Source organism: Oncorhynchus kisutch, linkage group LG3 (assembly GCF_002021735.2).
Source record: "Oncorhynchus kisutch isolate 150728-3 linkage group LG3, Okis_V2, whole genome shotgun sequence".
Lineage (NCBI taxonomy): Eukaryota > Metazoa > Chordata > Actinopteri > Salmoniformes > Salmonidae > Oncorhynchus > Oncorhynchus kisutch.
In genome coordinates, this window is record NC_034176.2 from 16,596,278 (window position 1) to 16,618,072 (window position 21,795).

The 21,795-nt window shown below is 42.2% G+C and overlaps 1 protein-coding gene across 2 annotated transcripts in view; it reads right to left on the minus strand.

Moving 5' to 3' along the window:
- Positions 1 to 3,882: 3,882 nt before the first annotated feature.
- Positions 3,883 to 21,795, minus strand: part of LOC109875950 (retinoic acid receptor RXR-alpha-B) — a 36,458-nt gene continuing 18,545 nt past the window's right edge. The window contains exons 4-12 of one of the 2 annotated variants that reach the window (XR_002252892.2): positions 16,749 to 16,911; positions 16,423 to 16,602; positions 13,869 to 14,038; positions 13,444 to 13,573; positions 13,031 to 13,163; positions 12,446 to 12,537; positions 9,133 to 9,238; positions 8,773 to 8,999; positions 3,883 to 8,463 (exon numbers count right to left, since the gene is read on the minus strand). Coding sequence is in view for 1 of the 2 variants with exons in the window: in XM_020468412.2 (XP_020324001.1) it covers positions 8,837 to 8,999; positions 9,133 to 9,238; positions 12,446 to 12,537; positions 13,031 to 13,163; positions 13,444 to 13,573; positions 13,869 to 14,038; positions 16,423 to 16,602; positions 16,749 to 16,911 (1,137 nt within the window). In the remaining variant the exon portion in view is untranslated. Of the gene's footprint in view, positions 9,000 to 9,132; positions 9,239 to 12,445; positions 12,538 to 13,030; positions 13,164 to 13,443; positions 13,574 to 13,868; positions 14,039 to 16,422; positions 16,603 to 16,748; positions 16,912 to 21,795 lie in introns of both variants that reach the window. The other variant, XM_020468412.2, reaches the window with a different exon arrangement.

Below are 21,795 nucleotides of genomic sequence, written 5' to 3' on the forward strand. Positions count from 1 at the left end.
ACTGGAACAACTTGATTTACACCTAGCATCAAATAAGTAAGGAGGTGGATGAAATGTCTGTTTTTTACCGGCCAGAGTAGGAATGATCCAATGATCCAGAGGCTCACGGGAAGGGCTTGTAAATTCACATGTAGAACGTTTGGTCAGAATTGATGTTGAAATTCCACAGAGAGTAGTTTCTATTGTAAGAACCCGTAGGTTCTGACTGTAGTTGTAGAATGAGCGCTATCCTGCTGAGCCTCTGTTTCTGACAAGCTGTCGTCAGGCAGCCCAGCTCAGCCTAAACCTGGCCCAGACTGTCCAGGCCTTTGGACCACACATCCACACATCAGCCCTTTATTCTTCCTTCCACTGGGGTAATGGAAACTACGGCGCGGTGTGGAGGGGGAGGATGTGGCCGTGGGCCCTGGGCCCCATCGTGGTTGGCATCCCCCTAACACCACTACACCGAGAGGTCTGGGCAGGCAGGCCACACTGAAAGAATTACAGTGGAAACACTGCAGCGCTGCATGCTGCATGCCTTCAAATGGAAGGAAATCCTGGACATGTAGAGCCCATTAGAAAAATACTTGAGGTTGTAGAGAAATGGGGATCACCTCGGCCCTGGGTAATGCCATGCTGTTTATTAAAAAATGAAGCGGGTTCCATATGGAAACCATTGCAGACTTCATGCACAAACCAATCAAAAGGGCTGCTCTCCCTGCTAATAAGGGTGACCATGACATTTTTATAATGTTATCCTACTGTGCGGCTTGGTAATGACTGAATGACGGGATATTTTATCCGTGAACGCACAGGGGGGTCCTGCTGGTATTGTTAGAGCAGAAAATACATTTGGGGTGAGATTTTTGGCATTTGAATTATCAGCCCAACAAGTGGAAGGTACTTTTTATTAGTTGGTTAGCAACCTTGTTTTCAAACCTCCACTGCAAGCTTGTTTAATGAAGACAGGAATATCTAAAAACCTTAGACAAGGTTAAATTGAGGCCAACAATTAGTTTATTTTTAGAAATGCAGTATGTAAGGGGCATTTCTAAAAGCTGGCCCTGTTTTATTTGAGCATCAGCACTGACTGACATTACCTGTCCGTTGTATAGTATGTGTATTGATCTGTGTGCTGTGGTCACTGTTTCCACAATCTTTGGCTCAATGGCCTTTTGCCAGCTGTAGGCCCTTCACCACACTCATACAAAGCTCTGTAGCCCTGATAATCACACCTTATTCCCCAAAGCACTACTCTGTGAGCTATGCAAACAAAACCTCAAACACACTTGGCTGGGCTGTTACAGGAGATAGGCTCTAATCCCTGTAGTGTAAGCCTTGTTAACCTGAAACACTGCTATAAATTACCTTTTTTTATCTGACCCGATCCTCCACCGTGAAGCAAATTTTGAGGGGGAGGGGATGGGGGACAGGTTGTCTTGATGCTATCTGTCTGGGTGTGGATCTGGGTGTAGGTGCTATCGGCCTTGGTCCATGTGAAGACTGGCTCCCTGTGTTTCCTTTGCCTCCGTGTGTAGTCAGGGTATTCATTAGAAACGGTTTGTCCTCTATCTGAGACGGGAGCCAAGCCCAGTGCTGCTGTCAAAGTCCTGGCTGGTCTGTGTGTCTAAACTATAGTACGTCATCTCACCACGGCTACTATCACAGCACAGTGGCAGATAAAAACAGGAAATCCATCCAAGACCTCAGGTGCAATCTATAGAATGGATCATTTCTGCAGATATGAAGTATAAAAACAAGGTCTTACAAAGATGTGAAATAGTTGGATTTGTCTTACGGCTTGGCACATTCCTTCCCTGTATCATCATGACATATGAAAAACATTTGTCACCAAAGGCCCAGCCTAAGACTGTGTGAGAACACATCTCACATTATCATGGCTGGTGTCCGAGGGCCCCACTATGGCATCAGGCACTGGGATCTGATGTTTGTCCCTCTTAGAGACATCACCATGGGCATCCCCCCATCAGAGCCACTTGTGAAATGTGTCTGTTTGAGAGGAAGCGACTGCAGCATCTGGCACAGTGATATTGCTGCTAAAGGCCTCTTCTATGTGTCACAAGGGGTCAGGGGTCATTACATCAGCCTCCCTGAGGGTTAGTGATAGGACCTAAGAAGATGACTTCAGAGACTGTCTTTGCGAGACAAAATGTCAGATGTACATTGTATTGTTTGCCTCATATTATATTCTACCTGGCTATGATAAAAATGTGAAGCTATAATATGGACAGTGTTTGATCGTGTAGGACCTTACTGATGTCCTGTTTCTTTTTCAATAACATCCATGAAGACCAGATAAAAATCACATTTTTGCTAAACAAATCAAATTTTATGTCAATACTAAGAGGAAATGTAAAGGATTGGGGTACGAATAAAAGTCCATAAAGGCTATGCACTCATTCTACAGTGCCTTTGAATTTACTTTTAAAACACGAGTTTGGCTCATGCGCTGAGCTATGCATGCCTAGTTTGTTAATTTAGCCAGGCAGATGCACTCATATTCCCATGCCCTGATCAGAGTCAACACAAATCTATTTTGTAACAACAACATCATGGAATAAAATAGAATAAATTAGAAAATTATAAGGTTCCCTAAGGAAAAAAGGTTACAAGTGCATAAACAGTAGGCCTACCCGATGATATGTGACTGTTGTGTTAAACAACAAATGGCTTTTTCTCTAATTCATTGATGATCAGATACTCCAGTTGTAACTGGTTCTGTTGAGCTCAATTTTTTACAGTTGATAGACAACTTTATCACTGTTCCAAACTTAGATTATCCTCTTTTTTAACAAAAGCCTGTACAGAAATCAAAAGGTCTCTGGTGCTGCAACATGCGCTCATTCGTTGTCATGCTCTGTTGTGGGATTAAAAAAGATGCTGCTTGCCTCCAGTCATGTGAAATGACGTAGAATTGCATGAAATGCGTTTATAAAAATACCATTTTTGTCTACAACCGCAAAAAAATATATATTCCTGCAGTGCTTTTATTAAATTGGAAATCTTTTCACCCCTACCCTTGTCTGCAGTGTTCTGCAAATCCAACACCTTCTGGCTACTTTGTCACTAAATGCTTACAAAACAAAGACCTGTTTCTAAAAGGCCATATCTGGTCTGTCCTAGGAGTGAGGGTAAATGTAGGCATGTTCATTGCTATCCACTTTATGTTTTAATGATTGTTTTGGGTATAGGGGAGGATCACTTGTTTTTTTCAAGTGTTCAAGGAAAGTCGAATAAAAATATATTTCACTCCAGGTGTGCCTCATTATAAATAACGTACAGTCCCTTACTGAGTGGAAATGTAAAGGATTTGGGTACGAATAAAAATCCAATAAAACGAAACCATAGAGAATCATTTCTACTGGAACCACATAAGAGTTAATAAAGAGCTAAATCTCTTTTGGTTTTCAAAAAAAGATCTAGAATTCATATTTTGTGGGAACAGTTTTCCAAGGAAGCATTTTGAAGATGAGGTAAGACATTTGGTAGTGCTTGTTGCTAGATTCAAAGCAGAAATATTTCAGTTTCTCATCTTGCAAATCTAAAATTGGCAATGCAGTTGACTACATTAATTATCAACTAGCAACGTCCCCCTGTGGGTTTCTCCACTTTGAAGATTCCTCCACATCAGAGAGCAGATTTAACCATTCAGCAGATGAACAATCCAAGGATCTGATCACAATGCCACACACTGTCTGATGGCAAAGAAAGATAATAGCATAAAAACAAAACCGCTTCATGGGAAAAATCCAGAGGAAGAAATGTGGCCAACTAGTCAGAGTCTTCTCCAGTGATTGGAACAGATTTTTTTCCGCCTTTGCTCTGAGACAGAGCGCTATTCTAATCCTCTCCTCCCATTGTTAGGCCATGTGTGGGACTCCTATAGGGAAATGACTTTTTGATGGCGGTGGTGGGGACAGTGAGCTTTGCCAGAGAAGGTTTCAGAAGTTAACGGGCCGGTTTCTACTATGTTGACAGTAAAATCTTAGCTGGAACACCAGGCTGCTGACTATAAGGGTTATCTATTTCAGTGGTTTTAAAGATTATGTCTTAAAGGAAAAAACGCAATATCAAGAGCTAGTGAGATTGTTAAAAGGAAAAAGTTTAATCAAGACTTACACAAGATGATCATCTAAAGCTGATTTATAATGGCAGACAAAAATGGTTTGGAATCATCTGTAAGCTGTAATCATCTCAGTATCAAGGCCTATTCTCAGTGTCCATTTCAACAAGAGTTCAAGTGCTACAAGAAACTACTTGTTTTGAATTGTACAGTCAAATAGAAACTGTTGGTCAATATAATAATGTTATCATAACCTAATGTGACTTGATATGACGTCTGTTTACCCAACACTCTCCTTACCGTACAGAGGCAGGGGAAAGGAAGGTGAGAGCAGCATGGTCAGTCTGGGCTTAGCCAGACGTCTCTTTTTAGTTCATAGAGCGCGTGAACACTGAGGCTGAACTTAACAATGCTGAGAAGGATTCAGACAGGACAGGCAGGCCTCAGGCACACTGGCTGGACAGTCAACAGCCATGGGACCTGAAGTGTGTGTGTGTATGTGTACAGTGGGTATTGTGGGGCATAGGGTGACCCTGTCTTTCCCAGACATGTTATGGGGGCAATAAGAGGATGGGGTATCGGTCTTCAGCCAATTTCACACCTATCTTAATTAATCACAAAATGTCATTGTGGAGTATGAAATGATCAGACAGTGGAGGCAGAGAAAGAAGAAGCAACAAGGGTGTGTGTGTGTGAGATCTGCTACACCGGAAAGAGAGTGAGTCCCACCAGCTAGCTACAGCCAGGTCAGATTACTGCTATGTCGTTGGCCTTTGCGCTGATAATCCTGCAATGAGTGGCATTTCCCCACCACCTCACCTCAGCCTTCTCACACTTGTCAGCTGTGGCCACCAGCAGGCTGATAGGGCCTGTCAATTAGCAGATAATTGTAGGAGGGACTGGATGTCAGAGAGCCGGGGATCCCGGCAGAGATACATCAGATATTCGTCTCTTTACCCTGGGCTATGATGTTTTGTTTGTGAAGAAGCTCTGAGGGGGAAAACAGCCATGAGGACTGAGGAAACTTGACAAAGACTGGCACATTAGTTAGGGGCTCCCTATAGCTCCTCTTAATTCAAAGAGACATCGCAGCCCAACTCTCTATGAGGACATCAACGAGACCAGAGAGATGGCGGCCGATGAGGCATGAGACAATATGCCCAGCATAAACTCCAGAATTAGGACCGGCCAGGTTGACATTTTGAAAAACGTCCTGTCAACACAACCTGTCAATCTTTCTTATGCATCGTTTCAAGAAGCTGCTGCAAACGTCATTCAAATTGTCCGAAATTGCGGCAACGTCAGTGCTGTCATTCACTCACCAAAATGATGAAATGAACTCTAACTCTTAACTTCTAGGACACAACATCCTCAGGGGTTACATTTCGGTATTTCCTCTGTATGGTTGTGGTTAGGGTTAAAACAGAAGAACTACACAACCTACTGTACTAGAAATGTGAGCAAATGTCTTTAGTCGTCCTCTCAAACAAAATTCTTGACTTTGAGAGGTAATCCGGCTAAACATTCTCAGTCATATTAAGTGAGCTGACCAAAGTCACAGTTAGGTTTCTTTCACAACATTGTTCTGCAAAGATGCTTTGCCTCTTCCCCAATCACCATTTCATAACAGCCTTATCAACTTAAAAATAACACTAATCACCTTTTTCTTTGGGCAACGTAGACAAATACTCCCATGGATATGATTAGTCATGTCAACACACATCACTTCAACCTGAGTGAGACTGAGCCAGGTTTAACATTACCTCTAAATTCAATCCAGACTACCAGAACTGGCAGAACTGCTTATTGGACTGCCAACACCAGTAACTTATGATCAGCAAAAACATTTTTAAGGAGTTTTGCAGAAATATTAATGTCACATTCAATCAGTAATAATTAGGGGTAGAGTTATTAGTGCTTTGAGCTTTCGGAAAAGCAGGATATGCCTTATTAAAAATGTGCCACGTCTTTGGCTGTCTTGGCTGTGATATCCCCCAATTCACTATGCTCCTCCTGTACGAGTTTTGCCAATGCCACTTTGCAAAATAGCAATGTCTCCCTCTAGAGGTATGCATGTAACATAACAGTCTACATATTGCCCTCAGCATCACACATACGCATAGCATATTACAGATAGTTGGCATATAGCTTTTCAATAGTAAAACATTTCTTATGATACTTATTTAAACAGTGTACCCTAGACACTGTGCTGACAGAGGCTGTACCCTACACATGATTGGGTCCTCTGTTTAAATAAGTATCATAAGAAATGTTTTACTGTTGAAAAGCTTCCAGACCTTTAATAAGTAACAGTGAAGTACAAGCTGATGATAAACTTCCTATTTGCACAAGCAGAGAAGGCCATCAGAATTGTGTATACACACCTTGCCACCTTTATAGCTAATACTATTCATATTTGTATTACATTTTAAAAACAAACAAGTTGTACAAGACATGGTAAACACATTATTTAAAGCTATACATCATTGGGGAATCGACATCATGGGTTCATTGGGTTGAATTGGTGCATGGGTGCATTGCAAAATGTGACATCAGCTATAACTGGCCTAGAGCATGGTCTGGCCTGGAGCATGGTCTGGCCTGGAGCATGGTCTGGCCTACAGCATGGTCTGGCCTACAGCATGGTCTGGCCTGGAGCAGCATGTGTAAATGGAGCCAGGGCTGCAGAGAGTTTTCTGCTCAGGTAAGATAACATGCTCTCTAAACAGAACACGTCAAATAAAGACAGTGTACTACATTTGTTCTTGGTTTACTTCCCAGTAAACAACAGTTTGGTGGAGTAAGACAGTTGAACGTAGCTCATGAGACATTTATAACCCATATTCTTCAATATTCAATGTTTATATATAATTATTTTTAAATACCAAAGATGAATGTAGATTTCCCCTTTAAATGACATGTTGCCATGTTTTAAATGAGGAAAAACAAAAAACAAGATTATTGTTCATCCTAAAATACACTAGTCCTGAGTGGCTCAGTAAGCAATGATCACGCTAAAATACGAACTAATAGATCTGCTTAAAAAAAGGTGGTTGAACGAGATGCAGCATATGTTTGCTGCTATTGTTCATTGATTGGTGGTTATTTCATTTCTAAATGAACTGTTTGTTATACCTGTATTTTCTTTCTGCTTGAATTTCTGTCATTTCTGTTATTCAGGGCTCTTGGTCTCAGCGTGACTCCCTGATCCAATAAAGGTTCAAATAAATACAATTCAAATACATATGAGGTTCCAAAAATATTCCTGGCTGCTCAACCTGAATATTGTACTTCTGACTGAAACAATTCTTTACAATTCTCTGCCATCTTTTGATCTCCTCAATCATTATTCTCTTGTCTGTCTTCTGTTATGCATGGGCTGGGTTAGAATTTAAATTACAGTGCCCTTATCACAGTCTAATTATTCCTGGTATTACAGTGTAACATGTATTGCACTTACCCAGTATTACACTTGAATAACCTACGATAGGATTGGTTAGGTTTAGAAGTTATGGATAGGGTTACTGCTGTAAGTAACATTGTAACACATTGTAGCAATGAGTAATTACAACACTGCTCTCTTCTCATGTCCTAATGTACTTGGACAGTTGCATTACTTTTGTGTGATGCACCAGTTGGCGTCAGAGACCTTATGTGTGCATTATATCTATCAGATACTACAGAGAGTCACTTACAGACAGTCCCCTACACCAGGGGTTCCCAACTCCATTCCTCCAGTACCCCCACCAGTAAACCTTCTTGTTGATATGTGAATTAGTGAAGACCTTATTGATCCTCCCCACTACAGTTGCATGCTAGTCATACAGTGGAGGCTGGTGAGATGAGCTATAGGAGGATGGGCTCATTGTAATAGAATGTAAATGGAACGGAGTCAAACATGAGGTTTCTATATGGTTGATGTGTTTGATACCGTTCCATTTATTCCATTCCAGCCACTACAAAGAGCCCGTCCTCCTATAGCTCCTCCTATCAGCCTCCTCTGTCCTCACAGTGAGCTACTGACTGGAGCCATTCTCTGCTTGAAAAGGTTAAGCGCTGGGAGTAGAACAAATACCCTTGGTCTTGAGCTGAAGTTACCTGAACCATTATCCCTGTCAAGGGGTTCCAGTTTAAATGCATTACCCTCGTCTGCCGTATATAGTCACATGAGAACATTTTCATTAAGGAGGAGAAGACCAACTACGAGAGCCTGAGGTGGGGGTTACATGTATAACAGGAGATCATCCTAGACAACGAGTTTGGCCGGACCATGTTGTTATTATCACAGAATATGAGAATGACTACAAGAGGTAGACCTGTCTAAGGCAGGAGGATGATGAGGTCGCTGGTTTGTGGCACGGAGTCTTGATCTGTTATGACAATGTTCAGTGTTGAATCTGAAGCGAGAAGACATTATCATTCATTGTGAAAAAGGTCTCATGCTTTGGGTTGTTGCAGACTCTGGCCCTTCAAGACATTTCACTTTGACACAAAACTAATGATAAATACATCTACTGTACATCAAATCAAAATCAAAATCAAATTTATTTATATAGCCCTTCGTACATCAGCTGATATCTCAAAGTGCTGTACAGAAACCCAGCCTAAAACCCCAAACAGCAAGCAATGCAGGTGGAGAAGCACATGAAGAAGAATGAAACAAAGCCATAGGTTTGCTGTCCACTAGTTCTTGTGTTCAAACTTACAGTCTGTCAATCAGGCAAATTACTAGTTCTCTCCGTTTTGATGCAAGTATTGGACAGACAGTGTTCAACTGCAGTGCTGTTTCGTCATTTGGCGTGGAGCTTCCAACATTTCCGTGAGGAATGTGTCAACGGGTGTATCCCCTATCAGTTTGAAGAAGAACCGGTGCTCCAGAAACCTGAGGCCAATGGAACGTAGGGCTGGCAATCGAAGTAACAGTTTGGCAAATCTGTATAAGACAAGAACATGTAAAGAGTGACTATGATGATAACAAAGCTTTTATACATCTGGATGAAATGACATTATGTCACTAAGAAGTAGGTTCATCAAATATTTGGTGATGACCAAACAATGACCAATACCTTCCTGGTTGGCCGGGGTATTTGTGTTTACAGTATGCCTCCAGTGAAGCATACACCCCTTCTCTGAGAGCCTCAACCTCCCCTGGGTTTGACAAGCCTTTTGTGTCTACACATATGGAAACAAAACAGAACGTGTTACTGGTGACAACGACACCAACTCTGTGTTCCATCACTTTTAGACCAACACACATCACACATTAAAACTATTGTGTAATAGAAATGTCTGCCCAGGAGAGGGCAGTAGTAAACTACTTAACATTGTACTGGTCCAACCCAAGAGGGACAGAATAGACCCTCAAATGCTCGCTTTTCACATCTTGTGGGGAGATGCCTTGTGTGTTAGTACATTACATTTGAATGGATTCTTGCGTTCTCTGGCATTGTGTTGCCCCTTTGTACATTGAAATGTTCAGTCTTTTTTCCAAACTGATGTTAGCTTTAAGGTTTGGTTGAAAATAAGCACACTGAGCGTGTAGCGTTTGAGGTAAATGACGTGGACTTTGAAAGCAAATATTATCAGACTTATGAACAGTCTTATGTACAGAGAAACCAGCAAAAAGATTTAAAAGGAAGATTTTCGTTTGACAATGGCCTATAAATGAATGCATCACAGCAACTAAACTGAGTGACTAGGGGGCAGTATTTTCATTTTTGGAAAAATAACGTTCCCGTAGTAAACGGGATATTTTGTCAGGACAAGATGCTAGAATATGCATATAATTGACAGCTTAGGATAGCAAACACTCTAAAGTTTCCAAAACTGTAAAAAAATATTGTCTGTGAGTATAACAGTGCTGATATTGCAGGCGAAAGCCTGAGAAAAATCCAATCCGGAAGTGCCTCATGTTTTGAAAGCGCTGCGTTCCAATGCGTCCCTATTGAGCAGTGAGTGGGCTATCAACCAGATTACTTTTTCTCTGTATTCCCCAAGGTGTCTACAGCATTGTGACATAGTTTTACGCATTTATGTTGAAGAATACCCGTAAGCGGCTACATTGCGCAACTGGTCACCTTATGGCTCCCAGAGTGATTCTCGCGTAAAATACAGAGGTAGCCATTATTCCAATCGGTCCTACTGAAAAACCAATTGTCGTGGTGGATATATTATCAAATAGATATTTGAAAAACACCTTGAGGATTGATTAAAAACAATGTTTGCCATGTTTCTGTCGATATTATGGAGCTAATTTGGAATATTTTTCGTTGTTTTCGTGACTGCAATTTCCAAGTGATTTCTCAGCCAAACGTGAAGAACAAATGGAGCTATTTCGCCTACAAAAATCATCTTTTTGGAAAAAAGGAACATTGACTATCTAACTGGGAGTCTCGTGAGTGAAAACATCCGAAGCTCATGAAAGGTAAACGATTTAATTTGATTGCTTTTCTGATTTCCGTGACCAAGTTACCTGCTGCTAGCTGGACAAAATGCTATGCTAGGCTATCGATAAAACCTAGACAAATGCTTGTCTAGCTTTGGCTGTAAAGCATATTTTGAAAATCTGAGATGACAGGGTGATTAACAAAAGGCTAAGCTGTGTCTTAATATATTTCACTTGTGATTTTCACGAATAGGAAGATTTTCTAGGAATATTTATGTCCGTTGTGTTATGCTAATTAGTGTCAGTCGATGATTACGCTCCCTCATGCGGGATGGGGAGTCACTATAGGCTTCTATTTATATTAATCCAAACCATTTGAGGTGTAAAGTCATTGATATCAAGTCTTACGTACTGAACTGAATACAGTATCTTAGAAAACGGTTGCCTTTCACACACATACTAGTGATGGCCTATACAGTGCATTCGGAAAGTATTCAGAGCCCTTGACTTTTTCCACATTGTTACGTTACAGCCTTATTCTAAAATGGATTACCTCACCAATCTACACACAATACCCTTAAATGAGTGTACATTTATAAGAAATAATAAACTTAAATATCACACTTACATAAGTATTCAGACCCTTTACCTTTTTGAAGCACCTTTGGCAGAGATTACAGCCTCGAGTATTCTTGGTTATGACTCTACAAGCTTGGCACACCTGTATTTGGGGAGTTTCTCCCATTCTTCTCTGCAGATCCTCTTAAGCTCTGTCAGGTTGGATGGGGAGCTTCGCTGCACAGCTATTTTCAGGTCTCTCCAGAGATGATCGATCGATTTCAAGTCCGGGCTCTGGCTGAGCCACTCAAGGACATTCAAAGACTTGTCCCGAAGCCACTCCTAAGTTGCCTTGGCTATGTGCTTAGGGTAGTTGTCCTGTTGGAAGGTGAACCTTCGCCCTGAGGTCCTGAGCACTCTGGAGCATATTTTCATCAAGTATCTCTGTACTTTGCTCCGTTCATCTTTCTCACGATCCTAACTAGTCTCCCAGTCCCTGCAGCTGGAAAAACATCCCCACGGCCTTTTACTGAGGAGTGGCTTCTATCTGGCCACTCTACCATAAAGGCCTAATCAGTTTGGTTAATCATTATTAATCAGTTTGGCCGGGCGGCCAGCTCTAAGAATAGTGTTGGTGGTTCCAAACTTCTTCCATTTAAGAATGATGGAGGTCATTGTGTTCTTGGGGACCTCCAATGCTGCTGAAATGTTTTGGTACCCTTTCCCAGATTGTCTCGGAGCTCTACGGACAATTCCTTCAACCTCATCACTTTGTGTTTTAGCTCTGACATGCACTGGCAACTGTGGGACCTTATATTGACAGGTGTGTGCCTTTCCAAATCATGTCCAATCAATTGAATTGACCAAATATGGACTCCAATCAAGTTGTAGAAACATCTCAAGGATGATCAATGGAAACAGGAAGCACCCTCATATCAAAGTGTCTGAATACTTATGTAAATAAAGTATGTCTGTTTTGTTTTTTTTATACATTTGCAAAAATGTCTAAAAACCTGCTTTCAGTTTGTCATTATGGGGTATTTTGTGTAGATTGAAGAGGAAAAACATTTGTTAAATCCATTTTAGAATAAGGCTGTAAAGTAACAAAATGTGGAAAAAGTCAAGGGATCTGAATACTTTCTGAATGCACTGTATTGTTGATAGTTTAGGAGGAAAGCAAAACATTAAAGTGGTTCAGGCTTTACATCACACACTACATTTGGAAAGTAGGCCATCAAAATCTATTCCTCTTAACAACCTGATTAAAATGTGTTAAACAGAGACCAGGCATTTACTTCATATAAACGCGCATGCACAAACGCACACACGCACACACACACACACACACACACGCACCCACCCATGTCCCATTCATGTACAGTACAGCTTGATGAGTTGCTATCCAGGATGGAGTGTGTGATGTACAGTAGACCTACCTGGGTTGAAGAGAACGATGGCTCGAAGGCACCCTAACTCAGACTTGTCCATCTGCATGTCTCGCATTTTCGACACAAGCTCAGTCAGCACTCTGTGCAGGTAAAACAAGCTACTTTAATATACTGACAACATTCCTCTGATAGCCTTGGATGTATCGCGGTTTAGAATTCATGGCCCCAACAACTCTTCCGAGACAAAATATTCATAGATTAATTCATCACTCTGCAAGCATCACAAATGCACAAAATGTTGCATGTCAGATGAAATCTGAGGGAAATATTCATGATCCTACATCAAACCTTCTCAAAAGGTTTGGATTCGAAAGCATGCAAGCATAATTAGGCCAGATTTTGCGATAATAAGGCAATGAGCAATGAGCATGTAATGAGCTTGAAAAACCCATGGAATATTTATCAGGAATTGAGGAAAATTGAGTTTGTTAACAATAACACTTTAAATCTTACTTTAACTGTAATTATATGATAGTACTCAATCCACTATAAAGTAGATTATACAAGTATCCAATGGTACCAATGGACTAACTGTGATGATGAGGATCTGTGAGCCAGGCTGTAAGTTTTTACCTGTCAAAGATGGACCCCACCCCTGCACTGTGGGCGCTGTTGCGATGCAGTTGGAGTCCGTTTGCCAGCAGAATGCTGTCGTTCACAGTGATGGAGCGATGGGAGAAAGAAGCTATGAGGAGCTCATTCCACCCTGAGGGGTAGAGAGGGAAACATCTAACTGGGTCATATTCATTATGGCATGCAATGGGAAACGTTACAAAACATTTTCCTATGGAAAATGTAAATGAGCATTTCTTATTGGATAAGTTCAAACATCCCCTCCTTGTTCATGTCCGTTTGGAGCCTAATGAATATGGCCTTGGTAAATGGTGGGACATCAAGTAAAAGGCGAGTAAATCCCAGTTGTCAGAGCTGCTCAGTTTTGATTTCCCCTTACAGGATTGACCACAGCAGACGAGATCAGACGATACCTGCACGCAGGAGGATGACCTGGTCGTCCAGGGCCAGCTCTGAGAAGTGGGGGATCATCTTGGCCCACTCCACCAAGTTAAAGAGCTGCTTGTCTGTTGCCTGGCATATATTGGTCACAGGGTCGTTGGGCTGGGGAGACAGAGTGGAAGTCAGGGGGTCAAGAGTTCAGAGACCTGAGCTAGAGGGATACAATGAGCTTGAGTTAAAAATGGCCTCTACCAAGGGGACTCTTCTGTGGTAGTTTCTAAAGCAAATTTGAAGAACATTCAGCTTGTGTCTCAGCTATACCTCCCCCTAGGCAGTTAGCATAAGATGGGGGAATGAGGTTGTTTTGCCAGTATGTGATATACAGTGTATGCTACTATATAGTCATAGAGTATAGTAAGTGATCAGTAATAAGTTATATAGTGTGCAGTGAACTCACTGAGTTGGTGGGCACGCCCAGGCTCCCCTTGATGCATGTCTTGGTCTTTAGCTCCACAGCGAGCTCCGCCTCCTCTATCCTCTCCACAGGCATGTCTTCATTAGCACAACCTAACGAGTCCGCCTCACTCTCGCACCTCTCCTTGGCTCTCTGGCGCTCGTCCTGCACAGCTGGGGTGAAAGCATTGAATGTAGCTTCTGTTATAGCCAGCCTCATACAACACTGTCCAGGGCCAGCTCAGAGAAGTGGAGAATGCTCTTAGCCTACTCCACCAAGGGGAAGATCTCCTTTTATAGCATGACATTTGATATGAATGGCCTCATGAAGAGTTTATGAAGGGTTCAGTAAGCTTTAAAAGTTATATTGTGTTTACAGTGGGACTAAAGTGTTAATCAGTGGTGTCTCAGTATATGAAACTATTGGCTAAGATCCAATTAAACATCAAACATGATAAACAGTACAATAAGCAGGGAAAGCGTCCGTATTCCACAACGAGAGCTCATTTCTTCACGAGCCATGCCCTGAGGGTAGATACAGGAACTCTGCTAACAGACACTGAACCCTAGACACCGTGGTAACAGACACTGTCTCCTAGACACTGTGGTGACAGAAGGTGTACCCTAGACACTGTGGTGACAGAAGGTGTACCCTAGACACTGTGGTGACAGAAGGTGTACCCTAGACACTGTGGTGACAGATGGTGTATCCTAGACAATGTGGTGATAGAGGCTGTACCCTAGACACTGTGGTGACAGACGGTATATCCTAGACACTGTGGTGACAGGTGTACCCTAGACACTGTGGTGACAGACGGTGTATCCTAGACACTGTGGTGACAGAAGGTGTACCCTAGACACTGTGGTGACAGAAGGTGTACCCTATACACTGTGGTGACAGAAGGTGTACCCTAGACACTGTGGTGACAGACGGTATATCCTAGACACTGTGGTGACAGACGGTGTATCCTAGACACTGTGGTGACAGAAGGTGTACCCTAGACACTGTGGTGACAGAAGGTGTACCCTAGACACTATGGTGACAGAAGGTGTACCCTAGACACTGTGGTGACAGAAGGTGTACCCTAGACAATGTGGTGATAGAGGCTGTACCCTAGACACTGTGGTGACAGACGGTATATCCTAGACACTGTGGTGACAGGTGTACCCTAGACACTGTGGTGACAGACGGTGTATCCTAGACACTGTGGTGACAGAAGGTGTACCCTAGACACTGTGGTGACAGACGGTGTATCCTAGACACTGTGGTGACAGAAGGTGTACCCTAGACACTGTGGTGACAGAAGGTGTATCCTAGACACTGTGGTGACAGACGGTGTATCCTAGACACTGTGGTGACAGACGGTGTACCCTAGACACTGTGGTGACAGATGGTGTACCCTAGACACTGTGGTGACAGACGGTGTACCATAGACACTGTGGTGACAGAAGGTGTACCCTAGACACTGTGGTGACAGACAGTGTATCCTAGACACTGTGGTAACAGAAGGTGTACCCTAGACACAGAGGTGACAGAAGGTGTACCCTAGATACTGTGGTGACAGAAGGTGTACCCTAGACACTGTGGTGACAGAAGGTGTACCCTAGACACTGTGGTGACAGAAGGTGTACCCTAGACACTGTGGTGACAGAAGGTGTACCCTAGACACTGTTCTGATAGATGGTGTACCCTATAAAGTATGCTGTGTGTGTGTGTGTGTGTGTGTGTGTGTGTGTGTGTGTGTGTGTGTGTGTGTGTGTGTGTGTGTGTGTGTGTGTGTGTGTGTGTGGTGGGTTCCTATTCGGGAGCACAGCAGAGGAGTATCCTATGGAGCAAGCTAAATCTACTCAGGGTTTTCTAAAGCTAATTAGCTTCCGTTAGCTTCACAGTCCAGCTCAGTTTTCATCCGTAATGTGACGGTGGATATTGCTCATCCGCCTGCTGCAAGTTCTTGCAGGCTTGTAACTGCGCTTGCATGTCGCACGTGGCTAGTCAAATGCCGAACTCTTCATTGAGACAATGCTGAAACATCAATCGATGGGCAAGTCACTTTTTAAACATTTTTAACACACAGAAAAGCATTTGATTAATAACATTTTTTTAAAGCATTTGATTAATAAAATATTTATGTCAGTCTTCTTCATCAAATGAAGGGGATGATGTCGCAATCTTTGAGAGAGAGAGGGAATCTGATTTCATTGGTCCTCAACCTGTGGTTCAGACACTTCATTCAGGATAAATGGAGTTAGCCCTGAGTTAGCCTTCCCTGGATCAAGTTAGTTCTTAAGGATTCATTGCCATAGACATCTACCTGACAAAAATGTACAGTACATGACTGGCTATCCCGAGTTGAACTCAGAGTTGATCAATGCTACCTTGCAATCTCCTCAAACCTGCTTCCTAGGATATGCTTTTGGTTGGTACATTGTGGAGGAAGTCAGTCGCGTGTGTTTGCGAGGGGACAGGGACAGTGGAGGAAGCAAAGCAGCATTCTGACGTTGGTTTCACATGAGTGTCTGTCTGTGCTCACTCTTTCAGGTCATTTCCTGGAGCATACCTTCTCTCTTCATGCCCATGGCCAGACACTTCTGGTAGCGGCAGTACTGACATCGGTTGCGTTGGCGCTTGTCAATCAGACAGTCCTTGTTGTCTCGACAGGTATACGTCAGCTCTTTCCTCACTGTTCTCTTGAAGAAGCCCTTGCAACCTTCACAGCTATATACTCCATAGTGTTTACCTGCCAGAACAATACATACAACGGTTTAGTTCTTCCCTTCATGCTTGTACAGTAGAATGACAATAATCCGCATTTTGAAATGAGGGACCCCCCCAGCCTGTAGGGCCCTGTATTGGGGCTGTTGTGGGGATGTTTGGGGTGCTGACCTGAGGCGCGGTCTCCACAGATGGCACAGATGTGTTTGTTAAAGGAGAGACAGGTGCATGTGGGCTGAGCAGGAACCTTTAGCACTCTGTTTTGGCCCAGTGGGGGTTTGATGTCCTCTGTGCTGATAATGATGCTGCTACTGGGGATCACTGGGAAGCTGAGCTGGAAACAAGCAACAAAGAGAACAGACAGACAAGAGGATTAGACTGTCAAAGTGGAGACAAAGACGCTCATCTCTCTCATTCTTCGCACACACACACACACACAGTCTTGAGATCTTGTACCACAGTGATCGACAGACACCCTTTAGACAAAACTGTGTTGTGGTGATTCACATTGCATCCCCACGTTGCCAACATCCTAATTTTAGACTGGAGAATAATATGGAGAATATGAGTCCAACTCTAACAGGTAGAAAGAACAACCACATACATAAACCCAACTCAAATCTTTGTAATGAGGGTTTATTCAGGCCTTCTCTTAGACCTTAGATGCCAAATATGGACATTTGTTTTCGGATGTCTTGGATTTTGGGGGAGAGGTTGGACATATTGAAGTGCTTTGTTTGTGCGTGGAAGGACCTGGTGAAGATGCTGGAGGATGCAGGTACAAAAGTATCTATAACCACAGTAAAACGAGTCCTATATCGATATAACCTGAAAGGCCACTCAGCAAGGAAGAAGCCACTGCTCCAAAACCACATAAAAAAGCCTGACTACGGTTTGCAACTGCACATGGGGACAAAGCATACTTTCAAAGTTGTGGCAAAATGGCTCAAGGACAACAAAGTCAGGGTATTGGAGTGGCCATCACAAAGCCCTGACCTCAATCCCATAGAAAATTGAAGTGCTTTGTTTGTGCGTGTATACACTGGAAATCTAATGAAAACATAGTTAGAAGGTCATCGGCAGAGGCTCAGTGTTAAAGAAACTGAAACCGTGTCTGTTGTTTATTTCATATGGACCACATGGACGAGGTTGTCTTCTGGGGCCAAGTCAGAGATCTGTACATGTCGGTCACTCTCCATCTGGCTGCCATGGAGAAGCTAATTAACCAACTCCTCTGGTGTAGTATTGGAGGTAGACTGAGACAGCCTCTGAAATGGCACTCTATTCTCTGTGCACTCACTACCTTTTATCAGGGTCCATAATGCAGTACATTTCAGACGCGCCCAAAGGCTGAGACTGGGACCGCAGGGTCTTTCTAAATTCACTGTCCTGTACACACTAGACTGTATGCCTCATCACAAGACAGATCAACAGCCCTGCTCGTGGTTTATATGACACAACTACTCATCCTTCCTCTGAAAGTTTCTAACTTCACCTTCACACATTGGGAGAGGAGGGTTCACCATGGGCCACTATATAGTGTTCTAACTGGACATACACCACGTGGTCAAGCTGTTGCTACTTTCAACTGTCACTAGTTTCCTCTCTGACAGACGTCTGCTAAGCCCATTTAGGTGGCTAATAAAGAGCATTCAACCCATGTGGCAGACTCAAATCATAGGTGATACCATGGGGTCAGGGGTCAAAGCCTCTGACGGGGATAATGAGTCTGTATGAGATACAGACCAGACGACCCACAGAGCTCGCTTTACTAGCTGACAAGGACCAAATCTGCAGGTTTAATATACACACCCTCTCAATTCACAAGCCAAATTGGACACACTGTATATATGTCCCCCAAAAATAAGTCCATTGTTTCCATGCATACCAGCTCCAATTTGAATTAACCACAGGGTCTGTTATATTAGTGGCAGTGAGTAGACAATACCGTTGGAAAGCCCCATGGTTGAGGATCTAAATTAGTCCTTTATATGTCACATAAATGTATACAATTAGGCCTATATGATATTATGTGATGATAACCGTAAATATAACAGTAAATAAAACACTCAGAGTAGACCGGGTTTGGTTGTCACACTTTTTACTCTTGTATGTATTTCTCAGCACGATTATATCTTACAAGACTATTTTCATTATTAGGAGAAAAAACAAGGTTTTGGTTTGAAATGGTGACCCTTTTTTATCCTCAGATCGTATTCCTACATGGAGTTATAAGCCATCAAATACACTCTGTCCACCTGCCGCATCGCAGGGTTGGTTGTCACACAGCATGGGATTGGTTGTCACAATGTTTGCTAGTAGATTCCTTTTATAACATGAAAGAACAAAGCATATAGTCATAGAAATGGCCTTTCTTTGATTGTGTAACCTTCATTTAACTAGGTAAGTCAGTTAACAACAAATACTTATTTGCAATGACAGCCTACCAGGGAACAGTGGGTTAACTGCCTTGTTCAGAACAACAGATTTTTTACCTTGTCAGCTCAGGGATTCAACCCAGCAACCTTTCGGTTACTGGCCCAACACTCTAACCACTAGGCTACCATATTCCTAAAACAAAATCTAAATTTAGCGCTGTGACAATAACAAATGACATGTTGAGTAAATTGGTGTGTGTGTATGCGTGTGTTTGCACATGCATGTGTGTGTGTGTGGGTGTGACAGAAAAAATATGTGTGTGAGAGGGAGGCAACAAAGGGAGCTCTTTACAGCACAAAGCACAAAAGAGCTGGGGATTTATTGTACAGTGGCAGTGGCAATGGGTTGGAGTGTGACAAGGGCGTTTTCATGTAAAAGACTCCATGAGCACTAATATATGTGCACATACAAATTGGTGTTAAATGGAAGCTAAGAGGCTATATATATATATATATATATACAGTCGGAACTTTGCATACACTTAGGTTGGAGTCATTAAAACTCATTTTAGAACAACTCCACACATTTTTTGTTAAGAAACTATAGTTTTGGCAAGTTGGTTAGGACATCTACTTTGCCCATGAAACAAGTCATTCTTCCAACAATTGTTGACAGACAGATTATTTAACTTATAATTCACTGTATAACAATTCCAGTGGGTCAGAAGTTTACATACACTAAGTTGACTGTGCCTTTAACCAGCTTGGAAAATTCCAGAAAATTATGACATGGCTTTAGAAGCTTCTGACATAATTTGAGTCAATTGGAGGTGTACCTGTGGATGTATTTCAAGGCCTACCTTCAAACTCAGTGCCTCTTTGCTTGACATCATGGAAAAATCCAAAGAAATCAGCCAAGATCTCAGAAAAAATTGTAGACCTCCAAATGTCTGGTTCATCCTTGGGAGCAGGTACCATGTTCATCTGTACAAACAATAGTATGCAAGTATAAACACCATGGGACCAAACAGCCGTCATACCGCTCAAGAAGGAGATGCATTCTGTCTCCTAGAGATGAACGTACTTTGATGCGAAAAGTGCAAATCAATCCCAGAACAACAGCAAAGGACCTTGTGAAGATGCTGGAGGAAACAGGTACAAAAGTATCTATATCCACAGTAAAACGAGTCCTATATCGACATGAACTGAAAGGCCGCTCAACAAGGAACAAGCCACTGCTCCAAAAACGGCATAAAAAAAGCCAGACTACGGTTTGCAACTGTACATGGGGACAAAGATCGTACTTTTTGGAGAAAACAAAGAAAATGTCCTCTGGTCTGATGAAACAAAAATATAACTATTTGGCCATAATGACCATCGTTATGTTTGGAGGTTAAATGGGGACGCTTGCAAGCCGAAGAACACCATCCCAACCGTGAAGCCTGGGGAGGGCAGCATCATGCTGTGCAGGGGCTTTCCTGCAGGAGGGACTGGTGCACTTCACAAAATAGATGGCGTCATGAGGGAGGAAAACTATGTGGATATATTGTAGCAACATCTCAAGACATCAGTCAGGAAGTTAAAGCTTGGTCGCAAATGGGTCTTCCAAATGGACAATGACCCCAAGCACTCTTCCAAAGTTACGGCAAAATGGCTCAAGGATAACAAAGTCAAGGTATTGGAGTGACCATCACAAAGCTCTGACCTCAATCCTATAGAAAATTTGTGGGCAGAACTGAAAAATTGTGCGCGAGCAAGGAGGCCTACAAACCTGACTCAGTTACACCAGGTCTGTCAGGAGGAATGGGCCAAATTTCACCCAACTTATTGTTGGAAGCTTGTGGAAGGCTACCAGAAACGTTTGACCCAAGTTAAACAACTTAAAAGGCAATGCTACCAAATACTAATTGAGTGTATGTAAACTTCTGACCCACTGGGAATGTGATTAAAGAAATAAAAGCTGAAATAAGTAATTCTCTCTACTATTATTCTGACATTTCACATTATTAAAATAAAGTGGTGATCCTAACTTATCTAAAACAGGGAATATTTACTAGGATTAAATGTCAGGAATTGTGAAAAACTGAGTTTAAATGTATTTGGCAGAGGTGTATGTAGACTTCTGACTTAAACTGTATTTCTTTTTTAAATGTTAAAGCATATATAAATGATTCAACCATTTTCCATCCAGCAAATTAGGAATAAGCAAAGGCTTTGATTTCTGGTCAAACAGATGGAAAAGGGGTCTTAGAAAAGTAGAGTATGGTTAGTTCAGTACAGTAGAGTAGACTCGAGTAGAGTACAGTTCAGTAGAGTACAGCGGAGTAGGGTAGAGTAGAGTACAGTTCAGTAGAGTAGAGATGAGTAGAGTACAGTAGAGTGTCGTACAGTACGAGTAGACTAGAGTACAGTAGAGTAGATTGTAGCATAGTTCAGTACAGTAATGTAGAGTAGAGTAGAGTTCAGTACAGTACAGTAGACTAGAGTAAAGCACTGTATTGTAGAGTACAGTAGAGTACAGTACAGTAGAGTTCAGTACAGTACTGTAGAGTAGAGTTCAGTAATGTACAGTACAGTAGACTAGAGTAAAGCACTGTATTGTAGAGTACAGTAGAGTACAGTACAGTACAGTTCAGTACAGTACTGTAGAGTAGAGTTCAGTAATGTACAGTACAGTAGACTAGAGTAAAGCACTGTATTGTAGAGTAGGGTGGAGTACAGTACAGTAGAGTTCAGTAGAGTACTGTAGAGTAGAGTTCAGTAATGTACAGTACAGAAGACTAGAGTAAAGCACTGTATTGTAGAGTACAGTAGAGTACAGTACAGTAGAGTTCAGTAGA